Source organism: Ahaetulla prasina, chromosome 2 (assembly GCF_028640845.1).
Source record: "Ahaetulla prasina isolate Xishuangbanna chromosome 2, ASM2864084v1, whole genome shotgun sequence".
NCBI lineage: Eukaryota > Metazoa > Chordata > Lepidosauria > Squamata > Colubridae > Ahaetulla > Ahaetulla prasina.
Genome location: NC_080540.1, coordinates 173701845 through 173721204, shown reverse-complemented (window position 1 = coordinate 173721204; position 19360 = coordinate 173701845). Strand labels below are relative to the sequence as shown.

The 19360-nt window shown below is 38.6% G+C and overlaps 1 protein-coding gene across 2 annotated transcripts; it reads right to left on the bottom strand.

The window, feature by feature from the left end:
• Window positions 1-8735: 8735 nt before the first annotated feature.
• LOC131190131 (cold-inducible RNA-binding protein-like) lies at window positions 8736-16056 on the bottom strand. Of its 2 annotated transcripts, none has more exons than XM_058167153.1 (7): window positions 15905-16056; window positions 13579-13693; window positions 12904-13010; window positions 11801-11894; window positions 11625-11703; window positions 9933-9996; window positions 8736-9421 (listed from the first exon to the last, which is right to left on the bottom strand). In XM_058167153.1, the coding sequence occupies exons 2-6, from the start codon at window positions 13679-13681 to the stop codon at window positions 9933-9935; spliced, it is 447 nt and encodes a 148-aa protein (XP_058023136.1). In that variant the 5' UTR covers window positions 13682-13693; window positions 15905-16056; the 3' UTR covers window positions 8736-9421. The 2 variants fall into 2 exon arrangements, with proteins under 2 accessions (XP_058023136.1, XP_058023137.1); XM_058167154.1 differs by lacking the exon at window positions 15905-16056 and adding an exon at window positions 15637-15771.
• Between the last annotated feature and the right edge of the window lie 3304 nt (window positions 16057-19360).

Below are 19360 nucleotides of genomic sequence, written 5' to 3'. Positions count from 1 at the left end.
GCTGTGCTCTGATTGGATGGGGTTTTTTTGTGCTCTGATTGGCTGGGGGTGTGTCCTGTTTGGGTGGGGGCTTGGTTGTGCTCAGATTAGTCTGAGTTGCAGGGGGATTTGAGCTGGTGAGCTGCATTGCTGTTGTTTGGCTTCATGTTTGTGGTCGTGCTACATCTTCATAGTCGGTGTCAGTCTGCTGCATGTATGGATTGGAGGGGTTTGAAATGGCTAATGTTGCAGCTGTGGTCTGGCTTCTGGTCCTTGGTCGTGCTTCATGATCAGTGTGGGTTTGGGTCTGCTTTCTGGGTGGATGTGTGGTGGTGACATCCTGTGTGGACCTCGTGAGTGTGGGTCTGGTGTCATTCCTTGTGTTAGGGACTCGTTTGTCAATAAGGGCGGGTTTCCAAATGGCTGGTAGGCGGGAGGTATCATCTCGTTTGTTCATGCTGTGTGGGCGTTTTTCTATCTCGATGGCTTCTCTGATTATTCTGTTGTTAAAGTGTTCAGTTTTGGCGATAATTCTGGTCTTGTTAAAGTCAATATCGTGTCCTGTGGCTTTTAAGGTGTTGGACCAGGGAAGAAGTTGGTTCCTCCTTTTTGACTGAGTTCTTGTGTGCGTGCACTTATTCTTCTGTTGGTTTGTCCAATGTATGTGGTGGGGCAGGCGGTGCATGGGATTTCATATACTCCTTGATTTTCTAACTCAATTTTGTCTTTGGGGTTTCTTAGGATGGTGGATATTTTTCGGTTTGTGCAGAATGCTGTCTTGATGTTGTGTTTGTGGACGATCTTGCTGATTCTGTCTGTGATGCCTTTTATATATGGGAGGAGGGCTGTGCCATTTTCTTGTTCTCTGTCTTGGATTTTAGTAGGGGGTTATTTTGGATTAGTTTGGTAATCTTATTTCTCTGGAATCCATTGGATGTTAGTACGTTAGTGAGAGTGTGTAGTTCAGTTTTTAGGTGTTGTTCGTCAGCTAAGCGTTTTGTTCTGGAGATGAGTGTCTTGGCTACGGAGTTGATCTGTGCTGGGTGGTGGTGTGAGAGTACATGCAGATAGCGGTTTGTGTGTGTTTTCTTCTGGTAGATGGTGTGTCCTAGGGAGCCATTGGGTTTCCTGTAGACTAAGACATCTAGGAAGGGAAGTTGGTTGTTAACTTCTGTTTCCATGGTGAACTGTATTTTGGGGTGTAGGCTATTGAGGTGTGTGAGGAAGTTGTCAAGTTTTTCTTTCCCGTGGCCAGATTATGAAGGTGTCGTCTACGTATCTGAGCCAGAGTTTGGGTTTACGCGGGAGAAAACCTGAATAACCAAAGACTTACATACAAACACCCGTGAAAACCTCAGAAAACATATATGTATCTGTGTACATACACACACACATACACACACCAGAGGTGGGTTTCAGCAGGTTCTGACCAGTTCTGGAGTACCAGTAGTGGAAATTTTGAGTAGTTCGGAGAACCGGTAGTAAAAATTCTGACTATTCTCATCTATTCTCTGCCTTCCGAGTCCCAGCTGATCGAGAGAAAATGGGGATTTTGCAGTAACTTTCCCCTGGAGTGGGGTGGGAATGGAGGTTTTACAGTATCCTTCCCCTGGAGTGGGATGGGAATGGAGATTTTGCAGTATCCTTCCCCTGCCACACCCACCAAGCCACACCTACAGAAGCAGTAGTAAAAAAAATTGAAACCCACCGATACACACACACACACACACATTCTATAACTGCCCATCTCAATCAGTGATCCAGGGTGGCTTACAGTTCTAATATATGATCAGCTGTCCTTACAGCTGATTATGAATTGCCTTATATTCCTATCATGCCAAATGAAAGCGAGAACAAAGGTTGGTCCTATCAAAAACTACCTAAGCCTAGCTAAGCAATAAATTGTTCCCCTCATATTATTCTCCAGGTGACTGCATTTTACCTGATGGGTGAATTATTTTTCATATGTTTCCATACTTCCAAATGGGTGTTACTACTGGCTCTGTTCCTATTGCTGCTAAGTAAAACAACTAGACAGCCTCTCTTGTGCTTTACAGGAGTTGTACTGATCTCAATGTATCTTCAGCAACATTGCATTGCAGAGACTCTTTAAGATCTGCCATCTGCACCCTTACAGATGCTGAAGGACAGTGGGAGTTCAGTAATTTTTCTGTCTTAAATACTCTTAAATGGCATAGCATTTGCACATTCAAGAATGGTACATAATCTAGGCATCCTTTAAGATTCAGATGCTGCTCAAATAGCAGGTGGCAGTTGTAGCCAAGAGGGCCTTTATATGGCTGCATCTGGCATGGTGCTCCTTCTTGGACTGGGAAGTCTTTCAATTACTCACGCCCTGGTTACCTCACAGCTCAATTACTGTAACGCACTTATAGATTGGACTGCCCTTGAAAACTCTGAAACTGATGTGCAGCAGTGTGGGCAATCATGGGCATACCTCAGAATGCCCATGTAACACTTCTGTTTCATAAGCTGTACTATTTTGCCAGTATGCCTCTGGAAGTGATATAAAATGCTGGACATCAACCCTACATGGCATAGAGCCTTATTATTTCAGAAATTGTCTATCTCTGCCTGGCCAGAATATGCTGTGAAGTTTTCTCTGTTGTGGTTCCTGTTTTCTGAAATGGGATTCCCCACTGGGGCCCATCCTGCTGGCATTCCATAAGGTTTTGACGATCTGATTCTTCTCTGGCCTTAAGTTCAATGGAGCCCTTGTTAGATGTCCTTTTGTCTATTTTCATTTCAGTTTTTTTGCATACAGTGACTGGATCCCACCTTGCTTTGATTTGTATTGCATTTGTATTGTTTATTTGGGACCCTCTCAAAGTCAGTTTGGAGTTGGGCAACATCTAAACTGAATTAAATTAAGTACAGTAAATAAGTAAATAAAGATCATGATCAATGTAATAACTTTTCTAGTTTCTAGTTGTGATATTGAACCAAAACTACACAGGGAAAAAATAAAACCTATCAAGATCACTATCCCAGAATAAAGAAAATACATGTTCAATACATTTGCATCCAAAATGTATGAGTATGGTTTGGTAGTTTGGGAAATCAGTGAGGCCACTATTGTCCATGGGACTAGAGGGAATGCCTCTTTCAACTCTCTGAGCATTTTGGCCATCTTCAGCGACTTGATTTTGTTTGTTCTCACCACGAAAAATTAGGTGGGTGACTCTTAAGGGAGACTTGCTTCCAGAATGCCCTTCTCAAAGAAATGCTGGGAAACTGCTTTTCTGTCTTTTTAGAAGTAGGGTAAGATGTTCCTCACACTCTACAATTTGCAATCAATTTGATTTAAAACATTTTCTTCTAGGGGAGAATTCTGAAAGAGGAAGAGGAGAAAGAGTGTCATACAAATCTCTTTCCAGTAGATAGTTAGAAAAGACATCATGGTTGAAGCAATAGCAGTCAAGTGGTCCAACGCTGACCAGATCCTGACATAGTCTGACTAACAACTTGAACTGGGGTCATCTCAGTCTCAAAAAAAGTTGAAAACACTAATGAAATGGGACTAAACCTTTAATTTTATTTAAAATATCTCTGAAGTTGAAATGCCACATTATTGTCTGAATAGAAAAGATTCAAAATGAAAGACGCTGAATGACTTCTAGAAGAAATTTATTTTAAAATAAATATCCTTGCAACACTTTTACGATCTGGTCCTAATGCTCAAAATGTATTTTGAGGGCACTAAAAAATTCACACACACACCCACTTCTGCTTCCCACCTCAGTAGTTTAAAATGAAGCCACCTTAATACAATGCTCTCTCTTGCTTTGTCACTACTTGTAGGTGATAAAAAAAACCCCAATTTTGATATAAACTGAAGTATTTCCTTGCCTGAGCATCACTGAACCCAACTATTACTATACATTAGTAATAATATGCCAGTCTTTGTCCTGAAAAGTACCTTTCTTTAAAATTGATTCATACAATCATCACACTAAAAGGGACTATTTAGGCTTTTAAATTCAACCTTTCAGTCAGGGCGAGAATACATTAAAGCATGCCAGAAAGGAATCTGATTACTGCTTGCCAGGATCCAGTAAAGTGGAATCACTACTTGGATTCCTTTGTTAAATTGTTCCTGTCTCCCTCCTGCTCCCTCCACTCCATGAGCCCCCAATGTTCAGTTGTAATCTGTATTCTGTGATTTAGGACCATTATTCTATTTCATGTACTCTGGACCATGGAATGCAGCTCTTGGTCTTCTTCCTTGTAATTTGGACACTATGAGAATATAATCCTTAAAGATTTTTGTGACAGTAGCTCCTCTTGGGATCTTCCACTGTAGATGACCAGGCTGAGCTCGAGGGAGGGGTCAAGCATGTCATCAGTCTCGAGTCCCTTCACGCCCACAACAGATTTAAGTCCAGCCCACCTTGAATTCCGTTGACTGTTATCTACTGCCAACTCGCTTTGACTGTTAGTTCAGAGCTCTTGTAAAGAGCTTTAGCATGCAATAAGCCTATATATTCTTTTGAATTGCCCGGAATCCTGATTTCCCGCACTTGACACCTGCTGGCTCATTCTGAAAGACAAAGAAAGGAAGTATAATACTTTTGTCTTGAAGCTTTCACCTACCTTTGGAAGAGTGGAAAACATAATTATACCAAGCTGGTCCCCAACAGCCAATTAGTAGAGATTCAAATGTCATTTTTCAATGTAGATTTCAAAAGAAAACTTCCTACAAAAGTCTACAAAAGAAGACTTTCAGCAGACTTTCTCTGTTCCTCAGAAGCTCAGCTTCCTTTTCCTGACTTACTTACTGACATGTAATTACAAACTGTATTTTGTCCTGTTTCAGTTGAATAAATGTGCATCATAAATTAATTCTCTACACGATGGGGAAAAATCATAATCAACACCCAGAATCAACTTACACTTGTGGTTAAAAACTTTTGCAGCTTCCCATAACTGAAAATAATGTACATTACCTTAGTTGGATAGTTGATAATTAAAGAAACCAGAAGGCAATATAGAGGGAATATAAGCTTTATCATTCATGCTTCCACACTGAAGAAAATCCCCACATCATACAATTTTCCTGAATAAGATTAGGGGAATTTTTTTTTAAGAATTCCTACTTTTGTCGTTTACCCAAAACTGGTGAAGTAAAAGAGGAAAACTGTAAATAAAACAGTTCTTGGCATTAAGACCAAAAGAACTTTCCTCTTTTGCTTTGTGGTATTATCACTTGGTTGTAAACAGTATAATGGCACCTGGTAAAAAAATCTATAAAATCAGGGTAAAATATTTTTGGCAGACATTGCAGAAAAAAATGCAATAGAATGTAAACCAGGGATTTTTGTTGTTGTTGTTGCTGGTGATTGTTTTGAAAGTGTCTTTTGAGGACTACAAGTGGCATGGTATTACCCCCAAGGGGTGTGGGTGCAGATGTTTATTCTTTTTTGCTTTTGTGGGTTTTTAAAGTAAAGGTACAGATAGTTCTTAACCTAGGACTACTTATTTGACTGTTCAAAGGCAGTAAAAAAAAAAACTTGACCAATCCTCACACAACCGTCACATCCTTTCACATGATCTAAATTTGGGCATCTGGCATTTATTATATATGGTTGCAGAGTTCTGAAGTCACAATTGCCATTTACCACCTTACCAGGGAGCTTCCAATAAGAAGTCAATGGGGAAACCAAATTCACTGAATGACCATGGTAAAGGTATAAAATTGCACTAACACTTAAGAACTGCATCACTCAGCAACAGAAGCTCTGATCCCAATTATGGTTGTAAGTTGAGGACTACCTGCAATATTAAGCTACATCTGGAATGGTGCTGGTGGCTACAGGCCAGGTACAACCCACTTGCTATGTATAAGCCACAGGACACAAAACGTGGCATAAAAGCAGCAGCACTGGAGAAGCATCACTTTGTTCTACAGGTCATTCCAAAAAGTGATACTTATAACGGATGGTTTGGGACTGAAGGATAACTCTGGATGAATTGGGATCAATTATTCGAGAGCTGTGGCATTTATTTCTTTGCTCAAAAATGGAAAATACTTTTTATCATAACCCTCACATTTGTTTTGATGAACTCTACAAATAGCAAAATAGATTTCTGAAGGAAAACCCTTTAAGGCCACATCAAGTATTTTATAAAAGATGAGTGTTCCATCTTAAAAAAAATATATTCCAAATTTCATGAGCTTTGTCTTATTAGTCAGGATGCCATTTGGTTGTTTGGCTCTTAGATCAACATAACCAAAGACCCATAGTTAAGAAGGGCTGTGTGTGGCAAATAGTAACACATGGAATTAGTACTTTTCCCCCAAACTTATTACACTGGCTGACTTGACAATCTAATATTCAAGTCTGTGAATGACCACATCAACATACACACAAGACAGAAGCTCAAGAGGTACCCAAAGAGCAAGTCTGTTTTCAACTCCAGCCTTGAGGTAAACTCTCTTCCAGGATCCAGAGGTGCCCCTTCCACCTGCCAAATAAAGCCAGGTTACAATTCTAATTCAGTATTCATTGTGTGATATTTTGATAACGGAGCCTTCCAGGTGAATCCTCATTATCTTGGGGATAATTTATATTAAATATTATGCTATGTTCATCCAGGTTCCTTTAAGGACAGGACCATTATTATCAAATTCATTTGCTGCCCAGATCACAGTCCAAGGCAACTCTGCGTTCGAGACAAAAATCAAAAAGACCAGCAACTTCACTTTAGAACTAGATACCCCTCAATTTACAACCATTCACTTAAGTGACCAGTTACAATGGCACTGAAAATGTGACTGACCAGTCCTCACACTTACGACCATTGCAGCATCCCATTACACGATGAAAATTCTGGTGCTTGAAAACTAGCATTTACTATTGCAATGTCCGAGGATCACATGATTGCCATTTGCAACCTTCCAAGCTGACTTCTGACAGTCAGTGGAGTAGCCAGATTTAACCACGATTCACTTAAACTACAATGATTTAACTGGCAAAAAAGGTGGTAAAATTAGGAGCAACTTAACAGCTACCTTACTTAGTGATAGAAATTCTGGTCATAAGTTGAGGACTACCTGTAAGAAGTTGACTATATGATATTGAGCCTTAATGTAGAACATGGAAGATCCAGCTATAGGTCAATAATCTGTAGGCACTTCCACTGAATAAATTATGTGCAACGCAACATAACAATCTTAGAATGTTATGGACCCGTGCATGATTGACTATAATTATTTGAAACCCGGCCCTGAAGTTTTCCTTCTGGGTGGGCGTATTAAATTCTTGTAATAAGTCCCACCATCTGTTATCACCAACTACTTTCACCAGGTATAATGGAGTTAGTTAAGCCATGTAATATCACTCTTGTGATATCACGTGATATCACTCTTCAGACATCTGACTTTATTCATGCAGTTACGCTGGCCCATAGGATGGGGGTTATATTAAAATACTTCAGTTTTTATAATTGGTATGAAGTCTTGCACTTTCATTACTTGCTTCTTCCAGAGTATCAGTATTTGCATGATTTTAACATTTTCTATAATATACCTGTGCCACATTAATTTTGACATAAATTGATACCACAAAATCAGCAATGGATCAACAAGTTCTTTTGTGATAGATTTGGGACTCAAAAAGCAACAGACCTGTTCAGAAGCCCACTTCTCTCACAAAATGGTATTTTTATAAATACAATAAAAGTAGACTAATTTAGCTATCTTTCCTGAGTCCATATAGATTGATGTATACTTTACACTCAACATTAGGAATCTGCAGGAACAGCCAAATTATAGTCAGTGCTATGAAATATACTGAGGAAATTTGCATTATTTTTTCCTTTCAATATTGTACAATTACATTGCTGATTTGAAGGATGATGAAAGATTTCTGCAAGGGGCTATAATCCTGCTTTAATAGTCCTTTGCTTTCGTATTTTAGCAAGAAGGATACATTCAAGGGTATTTTAACAGTGGTGTACTCAGAAAAATTCTTCTAGTGCCTCTGAAATGAAACCTCATTTTACAGCCCCACTATGTATGCATTGTGATTGTCACAAAATACTTTAGGAACTAAAACTTTTGAGAAACTCAATGGGCAAGATGAACAGTGTCTGACAATCATCCTTTATGACAACTTACATAATTTTTAACTAATGCATAAAAAACTGAGCAACAAATGAAAGTGTCTGGGAAAGTGGAACCAGACAGTAGTTATTTCATATTTAAATTGAATCTCACATTTCTGATAACTTTTAAAATGTATTTATTTGCTATATCTAAGTAATGCATAACTTGGCAGGGAATCTTAAAAAAAGGCCACAATGGTGTCTTCTATGCAAGTTTTAACAACACTTTACCGTAAAACGTTCAAATGGTTCAATGCAAAAAAAAAAATTATGGTTAAACATCTATGTGAGAAATGAGCCATTTCAAGCATTTGGGATGCAGTCCAAACTTCAAATTCAAAATACCTGTTAAGACTTTCATAAAATTTTACACCTAAAATGTTTCAAACCAAGTATTTTGCACACTTCAATAAGGTAACACAGAAACAATCCTTCTAGTTCTAAAAGCTTGATTTTCAAGCTTTTACTACATCTATATGAAATTATTTTATAAAACTTTATGCTTGTAGCCTGCCCACTTATGTGATGGAGTTCTCTATCAAGATTTCTGTTTATCCAAGTACCCATGTAGTTACTGCAGCCTTAACTTGACTGCAAAGAGTTGAAGTGTTACAATGTCAAGAACAGAATTCATTTTCAGAAGGGCATTTAATAGGCTTCGTGAAGCCAAAGAACTGAATACAGGAATACCTTAACCACTTTTAGTACAATATTGAATTACATGTGAGTCTTCCAGTTTAAAAGAAAAATATAAACAAACAGTTTTTCAAGAACTTGCAGGTTCTGCAAGCTTCAGGTTCTAGGTACATCATACAGTATAAATTTGTTTCTGAAGATCAACACGACTCTCCCTTAATAATCAAGGGGGGGGGCTGCCTTCCACCATGCCCCTTCCTCACTACATCATAGTACTTTTACAAAACTACAAGGTATTAATGCATTTATAAAAACAAGGAGGATCTTCACACCTTGCTCAGGCTCTGGGGAATTATAGGTGATATATAGGTCAGACCCCCCCCACCTTGGCTTGTTGAAAGAAATCAGGGGGAAAAACAATAAATGTATTATTCAAAATGCTTAAACACACCTGTAAAAAATAAAAAAAGAAAAACAAGCAAATTAAAAAAAATTCCTCCAAAAAGATCTAATAGGCCATCCTGTAGCAGAAGCTGTTGGGCTGCTTGTGATAAGACTACAAAAAAGGGAAGATACAAGTAGAGAACTAAACAAGATTCAGCGAAGCTCCAAAAATCTTTATAAATACAGCCATTGGAAGGACGATCTTGAGTCAGGAAGGATTTATGCTCGGTGCAAGCTGAGAACGAGAAGCAGGTACAAATTGTAAAGCACACTGAAGAAACTGGTACATTTTACTAAACTAGTCTCCCTCCTCCCAACCCAGGCCAAATTGTTTACAGCCTTGGGTAATGGTGCTGTCAGCTAACCTGAGAAGGAGCATGAGGAAGGGGTGGGAGTAAAGCTAAGTTTCTTTTGTTAAGGGCCATGCTTGCAAACTTTTTTTTCCTTTCAAAAATGCATGGGTCTAAGTAGTACATGGTAGTTTATTTATCAAAATAGTCCAGAGAATGTTTTTGTGCGCAAAGAATGCAGTCAGAATTTTTATAGACTTGCTCAATAGTTCCTTTCAGAATCAATTTGTTAAGACATTGAACTGCTTTTCTTCAGCAAGACAGTTCATTTAGGTTGTATTCTGCTGGCAAAGTAATAGGCATTTAGAAAGCTAAGTACTATGTTTTACTACCTACTACATAATAGGAACATAGACTTCTTAAGCCCACTTGAACATAATAAAGAAACATACTTACCTAATTATCATAATTGTCTCTGTAAGAGCTTCCAGAGTAACGGTCCCCATAGCCTCCCTGATTTCTGGAAGAAAAGCACAAGACTGATTTAGTCCAGTGCTGGATTACAGATAAATTGTGCAAATACAAAGAGCAAAACTCAATACATGCATGTAAACAATTGCTTTATCCTCTATGCGCAAATGATAGTTGCGTGATTTTGGATATATTTTATCATTATCAAATATCAATTATTATGGGATAAGCCAACTACTTTGATGCAGCTATCAATTATGTACTTCCTCAGATTGTTATTTTTTTCATTTGTTGTAGTACTAAGTGGAGGAGCTGATGTAGTGTGAATGTGATCTGGAATACAGACAGGCAGACAATTAACACCTGTCTAGAACCACTTAAAGCAACTGCATTTTTTTCCAGGGGTTATTTGGTTACTACCATGCCCTCTCACTAAGAGAGATGCTTGATTGAAGCAGATATTGCAAGGCCATACCAAGGCATGCCTACCATTGTCCATCCAATTGCATTCAGGATCAGTTATAACTTCTGCATGGACACACCTATAAACACATTGCACTAAAAAAGCCATTTAGTGACCAGGTCAAGAATGATTGACTGAAGGGAACAACTGGCACACCAGATCAAGCTATACAAAATTCTTCCAGCCACAGCTGCAACCTGCCTATGAGGGAGTTAAGTCCAAGACGACTTTCAAATTATGTATCACGATTGAATGGGAAAGTGCTATCCCAGCCAAGGTGAAAGATGTGGTATTTTCAAATCCAGCAATCCAAACATCTGCAGTGACTTTGTCTTGCTAGGATTGATTACTTAATATATTAATATAACCTTTCCAATGCCTACTAAATGTTTACATCCATTGAGGGCAAAAAGAAGATTTTTTTTTAAATTTGCATTTATATCCCGCCCTTCTCCGAAGACTCAGGGTGGCTTACACTATGTCAAGCAATTTTGAGTATCCCCCACCCCATTCAACCGAGCTATAGTACAGGACAATTATATCCATTATTGCAAGTGATTTAAAATGGTATATTTTCATTTCTATAAGACACAGTATGTTATTAGCAGGAGTATCACGAGTGTCAATAAGATAGAGTAGAAATCCTGGAGGTAGCAAGCAGCAGTTTCTAACGTATGCTTTGCTGTATAATTTCTAAATTATAAAAATCACAGCTCATTTTTAAAAAATTGCCATTGCCATTGCTAGGAATGAAATAGGAAACGTCTAGTGGGATCTTGAAACATTTTACAGGGCAAGTGTGGGGACTGGCGTGCAATGCTCCCTATCTCCCCTCAGCAAGGCATTTTTCTACTAACACCCCCCCCCCCTGTCAAAGGATTGGTCCATGTGCCCATTCTTTAATGTACAGGAATAGACTCTCAGATGAAAAAGGTTTCCAGCATGCAATACCCTGCTGGCCTGTCCACAACCAATTCCCTCCCCCCCTCTTTATCAACTGCTGATATCCTTGGCTTTTCCTAATTTTTCAATATTCTCCAAACTACTTCTGTCTGGAATAATAATCTCTAACTCTGGATTTGGCTCAGAACATTCCTACTTTGTTCTGTTTATTGAACCAATATGAATGTTTCAGTTGAGGCATGGAATATTTTGCGGATGTGTTTTCCATACCCAACCTGTAAAGATCACAATTTGCCTCTAAAAAAGCTTACCTGCTGCCATAATAGTCTCTGGATCCACCATATCCACCGCTTCTGTTGTCATAACGGCCACCTCCATATCCACCACCTCCTATGGTAAAGATAAAAGTATCTGTTAAATCTTATCATTTCAATGCAGTGGAGGTTTATGATAAAAGGCCAAGTTTAATATTGTAGGAAAGCTTCACCTCTAGAAAATCCACGTCCACGCCCTCTGCCTCCAGAAGAGCCACGGGAGGATTTTCCAGCCTGGTCAACTCTGATCTGACGTCCATCCACAGACTTATAAGAAAGAATCAAATAAGATTTTTATTTGATACAATTGTACCTACTACCAAAAGGAAGCTGCCTATGATGATGATATGGGCATAGTTAAGTCAAGTACTACATTTGATTATAACATGCATGTTCCTTTTCTTGACACAAGCACAATTTGATAGCAATTTTTGGAGGGGCTCTAAGGGTCGTTCAGCTGCAGACTGCATTTCTCCATTTTACAGCTTGAGAAGAGAAACAAACTCTTTAATGTGTAATACATAATGCCCAGAACAAATACAACCAGTAAATTATATTCTAACTTTCTGCAGCCTATCTACACTTGCTTCCAGAACAATTTGCCTTTTCTAAGCTAAGCAGATACGTATCCAGACTCAGTCCAACACTTCAAAAATATTTAAATATCAATGATGCAACTATTATCTGCGGAAAAAAGTGTCTTAAATAGTCAGGATTTGTTTGTTGTAACTTTCAGCTAACTGTGCACATTAGGATAAGGGGAATTACAATAATTCTGATAAACTGTTTTATGGAGCTAGTATCATGTTATTCACCCATTACCTGACATTAATTTTGAGTTGTTTTATGAGTTTTTGCAGGCCTGATAACAATATTGTGCAAATGAAAACTAAATCTATTTTCAACCTGAAGTTAACAAGGTTCTGTGAAAAAAACTTAAAATGTATGCAGTCACAACAAAAGTTAAAGCACTTTATTTCCTTCTTACTACTAGAGTTTACACTGTTTTCCTATGAGGCACTGCTTTAACAAGAGTTTAAAATGGTTGGATTAGATGACTTCTGAAGTACTTTTGAACTCTAGGATTCCAGAGGTTTGATATAATGGTATCTACTATGAGTAGATAGTTGTGTAAGTGGACATAGATACAGGATTGGAGGGAACATAATGTAATATTACAATTACAAATCTATATTATAGGACAAGTATGCTGGGAAATAGCAAAGCATGAAACTTCACTTCAAGCATCTTGATAGTCACCAATTAAAGTTCTCACCTCTCCATTCATGGCTCGCATGGCATCCTTGGCATCTTCAGGACGGCAATAGGTAATAAAACCAAATCCCCTGGATCGCTGGGTCTCTCTGTCTTTCACCACAACCACTTGAGATTATAAAAAGAAGCATGCTAACTTAGATCACAGATGTTCTAAGGAGTAGAGTTCAAGCGTACTCGAAGTTTATTTCATGCAATTTATACAAAATAATCTGATCTATTAACAGTCAAACCAAACTGGTGTTAGATAAGGGTCAACAGAATTCAGGGGGTTGGACTTAGGTCTTTTGTGGGAATGTAACAACAGCTCTGCCTCATTATCTCCTACATTAACTATGTTCAGTTGATTATCATAAAAGTAAAATTTATTAACAGTATCTTAGTCCTTACACATTAAAGTAACCAGCTTACCACTCATCAGAGGAAGTCTTCCATAATATGAAATAAATCCTTACAATTATGTGTATGCTTTTATATGATTTTAAATTAAGATAATTCAAATGAAAGTAATAAAAAAGCAAATTGTTTAGGAGCAAAATTACATCAAAAGTAAAACAATACTATTTTATGCATTGCATCACAGTGCACGTTACTGCTATTACATCTAATATCAGTAATGAATGAATGAAATGAATGTGATTTTGTGTAATCTAATATGTCTGAAACATTTTCTCACCTTCTGCAATGTCACCATAGGGTGAGAACAATTGCTCCAGATTTTGTTCATTGGTGTCAAAACTGAGTCCTCCAATAAAGAGCTTTCCTTCATCTGACGCCATTTTCTAAGTGATCTATAAGCAAAAATCTCTTTTAATTCTGAGAAAATGCAAGGATATACACATAAGGGCAAAATCCACACTGGTTAAAAGAGTTCTATGTTGCTTCAATTACTATAACTTTTAAGTAGCTCATAGCAATAACAAATTCAGTAAACATGCATACACTAATAGAAACAAACTGTCTTAGACAACTAAATGCCAAATTCACATTTGAATTTCAACTCCAGCAGGGAGATATATGCCTCTTTTTAAAAAAGGCAATTGTCATGGTATACACACTTCCATCATCCAGATATCTTCAACTTTATGCATGCAACTGATTTATTATCAGTTTATATCCAATGAAAGCCTTAAAGATCTTTATATTCTAGTGCTATAAAACTAGGCTGTTTCTGTTGTCTTTCCCAAGGTAGACACTTGCAGAGGATGATGAATGCCTACAGGCAGGATTCCTCTCAATGTTTACTTTGAGGAAGGGGTGGAACACAGCTTCTTAATTATATGCATTTAAAAGGCTGTTTCACTAAATCTTACTGCCTATAGCAGAAATATATAGGGATTCTTTTTGGAGATAAGAAATACTTGGTACTTTAAAAATCTAAATATATGCAAAATATTTTTTAAAATCACATATTTTGTGGATTTCAAAGCAAGCAAGGAGCATCTATTATTCTTTCAGGGCAAGAATTAAACATAGATCTCCCTCCTTATTGTGGAAAAGGCAATTTTAATTGGTATTTACTAGACAGTGTCTATTTTTATGTTACATTCCTTTTATCATTTTAGAAACAAATGGATACAGGAGGCTGAAAGAAGTAACACGTTTCCAAATGAAGCACAGCTAATCAAACTGCCAGTGGGTTAGCTACTGTATGTTACTCAATAATTCTTTGATTTCATCAGAAAAGCAGATAGATTCCCATTTCTCCATATGAAAAGCACTATTTGATAAACCATGTAGACCTGTAAAAGTTGCTGAAAAAGTCTTGAAAACCTTTTCCTGTTATGTCTTTTCCAATGCCAGTTTTTGAATACAGGGATAATTTGTTCACCAATTACATTTTATTTTTCATTTATAAAATGTGTACACCTCCTTTGATAACGTATGTCATGCTTTTCATCTCTGAAAAATTGAGGGTCTGTGCTATTTTTCTTGTGAGGATGCCGTCTTTCAGGCCAACTACAGTATTTCACCCTGTAAACTGGGATTTAAGATATCATTATCAAACCTGTCTCCTTCATAAGCACCAGCTGCTTATTTACAGCTTCCAGGGTATTGTTACATTCATAAAGTTGTGAAGCATATAATATTTCCTGTTAAAAAAGAACTTAAAATATTTATATCAGCACTTGTATCTGGAAATTCGCATCTAAATACAATAGATCCAGGATTTGGTTAAACCCTTAATGATCCCCAACAGGCACCATTTATTTATTTATGGAATTTATATTGCTGTCTATTCGCAAATGGCGACTTACAGAATATAAAACCTCCTATAAAAATAAAACCAATAAGAGTCTTATAATAAATTAATATAATACAATCTATTTATGATTATAAAAAAAACTGTGAGAATCTGAAGCTGCTTTTGTCAGATAAGGATGACAAAAGTAACTGTAAACCAGCCTGCCCCATTGCATGGTTTCCAATAAGAAATGAAAACTGTATTTAATCTTCTTGCATAACAGGGTAAGGGAATAAAGTACCGCTACGGTTAAGGGACTGCCTTAGCGGCATTTTCCCTCCCAACGAATTCCCCCCCTCCCGGTAAAATGGCCACGAGCACGTGGTCCGAACAGAATGCGGGAAGGCGAGTGGAGCGCGGCTCACGTTCCAGAGAAAAACCCAACTAAGCATGCGCTAAGTCCGCACCTTCGCCGCCCTGCCCGGGGTGAACGGGATTCTTCCTCCGCTCCCCACTCTCACCGTAGGTTACCTGGATCACGAATCTTACCCCGTTGCTCACAGCGGCGCGTCCTTCCTCACCGTCCGTTAGGCGCAAGACAGTGAAAAACGAGTTTCAAAACTAGCGCATGCGCGCAAGGGCCCAGTAGTTCTTTCTGGGCAACCGCCATTTTGTGAAGCGTCTCTCCTTTCTTTCCCTGCACCTTTCCCTCCTCTCCTTCAAGAAAGCCTTTTGTCTGCCGTTTCTTCGCTAAGCTTCACCCCGGCACCCTCTCCTCCCGCAAGAGCCCGAACGCGCTCCGATCAAAAGCACTCACCAAAATAGGCCTCGAAGCAAAGAGCCGCGCAAAAGACCCGTCAGCTACCGAAGCAAGAGGTATCGCGATGGCGGCGAGGGGAACACGAGTGTTAAAGCGAGCCTGGTTACACACGCTTCTGCGCGGCTCGCGAGCAGCCATTGGTTGGAGTTGGCAGTGGGCGAGGCTTAGCCGAAATAGCGGAGACGCCCATCCGCTCCAGGAAAAAAAACTCTTTTCCTGCGGCGTCTCACTGCAGCCCTATCAGCGTTTCCTTGCTAGGAATTACATTTGTGTAAAGCGTACGCAAACGGTCCTCATTAAGTGAGCACGGCTGCGTACGTGTCGCAGCTGCCACAGCAGGCCTCCGATTCGTCGTCTTTCCATTTTCCAAGAGACTAATAAAACTGGGAGAGGGAGCCAAAATTTGTGTAACGCCTTATCTCCAATTTACGGGGTGGGGGAACGGGGACAATAAAAGGAGTGTTTCGTTGAAGGGAAGTCAGTAAATCTCTAATGGAGAAAGTAAACCGCTAATCAAATGTTGATGGATATCCTGATTATACATACTGCATAATTTTCGTGAAAAAGCAGAATAATTAGTAATTGGCTAAAAAAAACAACCTTAAAAATCAAAGGATTGACAAACACGATGCATGGAAACCAAAGATAATTGGGGTGTGTGTGTGGGGGGAGGAATTTACACCCTTACATCACAAAGAAAATCTCATGAATCCAAAGTATGCACCGCAGAGACTCTGGATCCTGGATTGGATGACAATTTCACATTTTTCATCATTGCAATTTATGCCAGACTGCTGTACTCTGAAACTCATTTCCTCAGGGTCCACAATCTGGAATCACGTTACACCAACAAAATGGAAGCAAGTGGTGTTCTGTTTGTTAGATTAAGTCATACTTGAAAGCATCCAAAAATTTCAAATGTTTGTGTGATTGCATATTAAGCTCTCTCATCTTTCAATGTATCATGCCTGATTCCAGAATAGTAGAGCTAGTATAAAACATTGATTGTGTGGCATCAAGTCAGCATCTTTTTCTATGGTTTCACAATTAAATTACTTCATTTGCAGAATTTGGAAATTTCATTTTTCTCCCTTTCCCTCAGATCAGTAGACTACAGTATTCCTTCACTGGAGATTGCATATTGAAGTATTATAGAAAACTGAAATTGGCTCATATAAATGGAAAGCAATGTTGAGCATTACTAGGAATGCTAGTAAAATAAGAATGCTGGTATGCTTACATTTCACTAACTGAGGTGGAACAGGAAGATGAGATAAAAAATTTTCCTGAAATCAAGAGGTAACTAGTTGCCACATATTTAAAGTATTTAAATTTTAAAAATCTGTTTTGGCAGAAGACTATAAGTACTATATTTAAAAAATCAGTGAAATAACTTCAAAGGTTTCTGGTTTGATGTTCAGTCTAGTCCAATTCGAGAGCCAATTTGGTGTCGTGATTATGGTGCTGGCCTAGAAACCAAGGAGACTTGAGTAGAGACCAAGTTCTAGGCCTCCCTTAGATATGAAAGGAGTCTTTGGGCGAATCACTCTCAGCTCACCTTACAAGGTTGTTGCAGAGAAAATAGGAGACAATGGTACAGTACAAGTAGTCATCAAATTACAACAATTTGTTTAATGTTGTTCGAAGTTACAGTGGAACTGAAAAAAGTAACTCATGACCAGTTTTTACACTTAAGGTTGTTGCAGCATCCCCAAGATCATGTGATCAAAATTTGGGCACTTGACAACTAACATGGGGTCAGGTGATTATCATTTGTAGCCTTCCCAGCTGGCTTCCAATAATGAAGTCAATGGGGGGAGCCAGATTCACTTAACCACATAATTCACTTAACAACTGCAGTGATTCACTTAGTAATTGTTGCAAAAAACTTAACAACTGTCTTGCTTACCAACAGAAATGTTGGGCTCCACAGTGGTCGCAAATCAAGGACTACCTGTATTAGATATGTTTGCCATCTTGAGATACCTAAGAAAGGCGGGATAAAAATCTAATAATCCATAAAATGACTTTGATATTTAAACAAATCACCAAATTAAACAGCACTTTATAAATATTTACAAAACATATTCAAGACACCACTTAGTATAAAAGAATATAAAAGAAAGCCATTCTATCTTCTAAAGTGAGGATGTTCCATAGAGCAGGGACCATTGCAGAAAAAGGTGGTCTTCTGGTCCCTGATAGTTCAACACTCTTTCGCTCACAAGATCTGCAACATGCCCATTTTGCTGTAATAGGTTGGACAGATAGATATACTTGGAAAAAGGTGATCCCCCAGGTAACTCAGTCCCAAGCCATGTAGGGCTTTAAAGGTGACCACCAACATCTTGAATTGCACCCAGAAGCCAATGTAGCTCACACAGAAGTGGTATTATGTGTGCCATATATCTGGTACCATTTATTACCAACAAAACTATATACTACACCAGATGACGTTTCCAAATGCTCTTCACGGGCAGCTCCATATACACTGTGTGCACAATTATTAGGTTAGTGAGCATTTTGACCATATCATCATTTTTATTCAAGTTTTTCACTTCCAAACTGTATAAACTTTTTTTTTATTTGCATTTATATCCCGCCCTTCTCCGAAAACTCAGGGCGGCTTATGCTATGTTAAGCAATAGTCTTCATCCATTTGTATATTATATACAAAGTCAACTTATTGCCCCCAACAATCTGGGTCCTCATTTTACCTACCTTATAAAGGATGGAAGACTGAGCCTGGTGGGACTTGAACCTGCAGTAATTGCAAGCAGCTGTGTTAATAACAGACTGTCTTAGCAGTCTGAGCCACCAGAGGCCCTAACTTGAATGCTTAGTAGATATAAGCATATCAGGTGATGTGTATTTGTGTAATGAAGGAGAGTATGGCCTAAGGAGATCATCACCCTATATCACAGATGTCAAACTCGCTTGTGTCACGTGACATATTGTGATGTATTACATTTTTTGCTTTGGAGCCAGGGTAGGCATGGTCTGCGCATGATGCATTTGGCACATGGGCCACCAGTTTGACACCTTTGCCCTATATTAAGGTATGCATAATTATTAGGCAGCTTCTTTTCCACAGGCAAAATGAGTCAAAAAAGAGATTTAACTGACTCTGGAAAGCCAAAAATCATAAGAGTCTTTCAGAGGGATGCAGCATGCTTGAAATTGCTATGATGTAGGGTCTTAGCACCATGTACACCAGATGTAGGATCACAGAACCATAAAATGTAATGTTGCAAATAGTCAACAGGATTGCAAGAAATGTGTTGAGAAAAAAAACCGCACATTAACTGCCGAAGATTTAAAAAGAATCAAACGTGAAGCTACTAGGAACTCATTATTCTCCAGTGCTGCTGTATTTCAGAACTACAACCTATCTGGAGTGCCCAGAAGTACAAGGTGTTCAGTGCTCAGTGACATGACCAAGGTAGGGAAGGC

What these genes read in the sequence shown, in the direction of transcription:
- LOC131190131 (XM_058167153.1), bottom strand. Translation starts at nt 13,681, where the DNA reads ATGGCGTCAGATGAAGGAAAGCTCTTTATTGGAGGACTCAGTTTTGAC. An exon ending in CTATGGTGACATTGCAGAAG is followed by an intron (nt 13,011 to 13,578) that starts GTGAGAAAATGT and finishes TATAATCTCAAG; the next exon opens with TGGTTGTGGTGAAAGACAGA. An exon ending in AGAGACTATTATGGCAGCAG is followed by an intron (nt 9,997 to 11,624) that starts GTAAGCTTTTTT and finishes CTTTTCTTCCAG; the next exon opens with AAATCAGGGAGGCTATGGGG.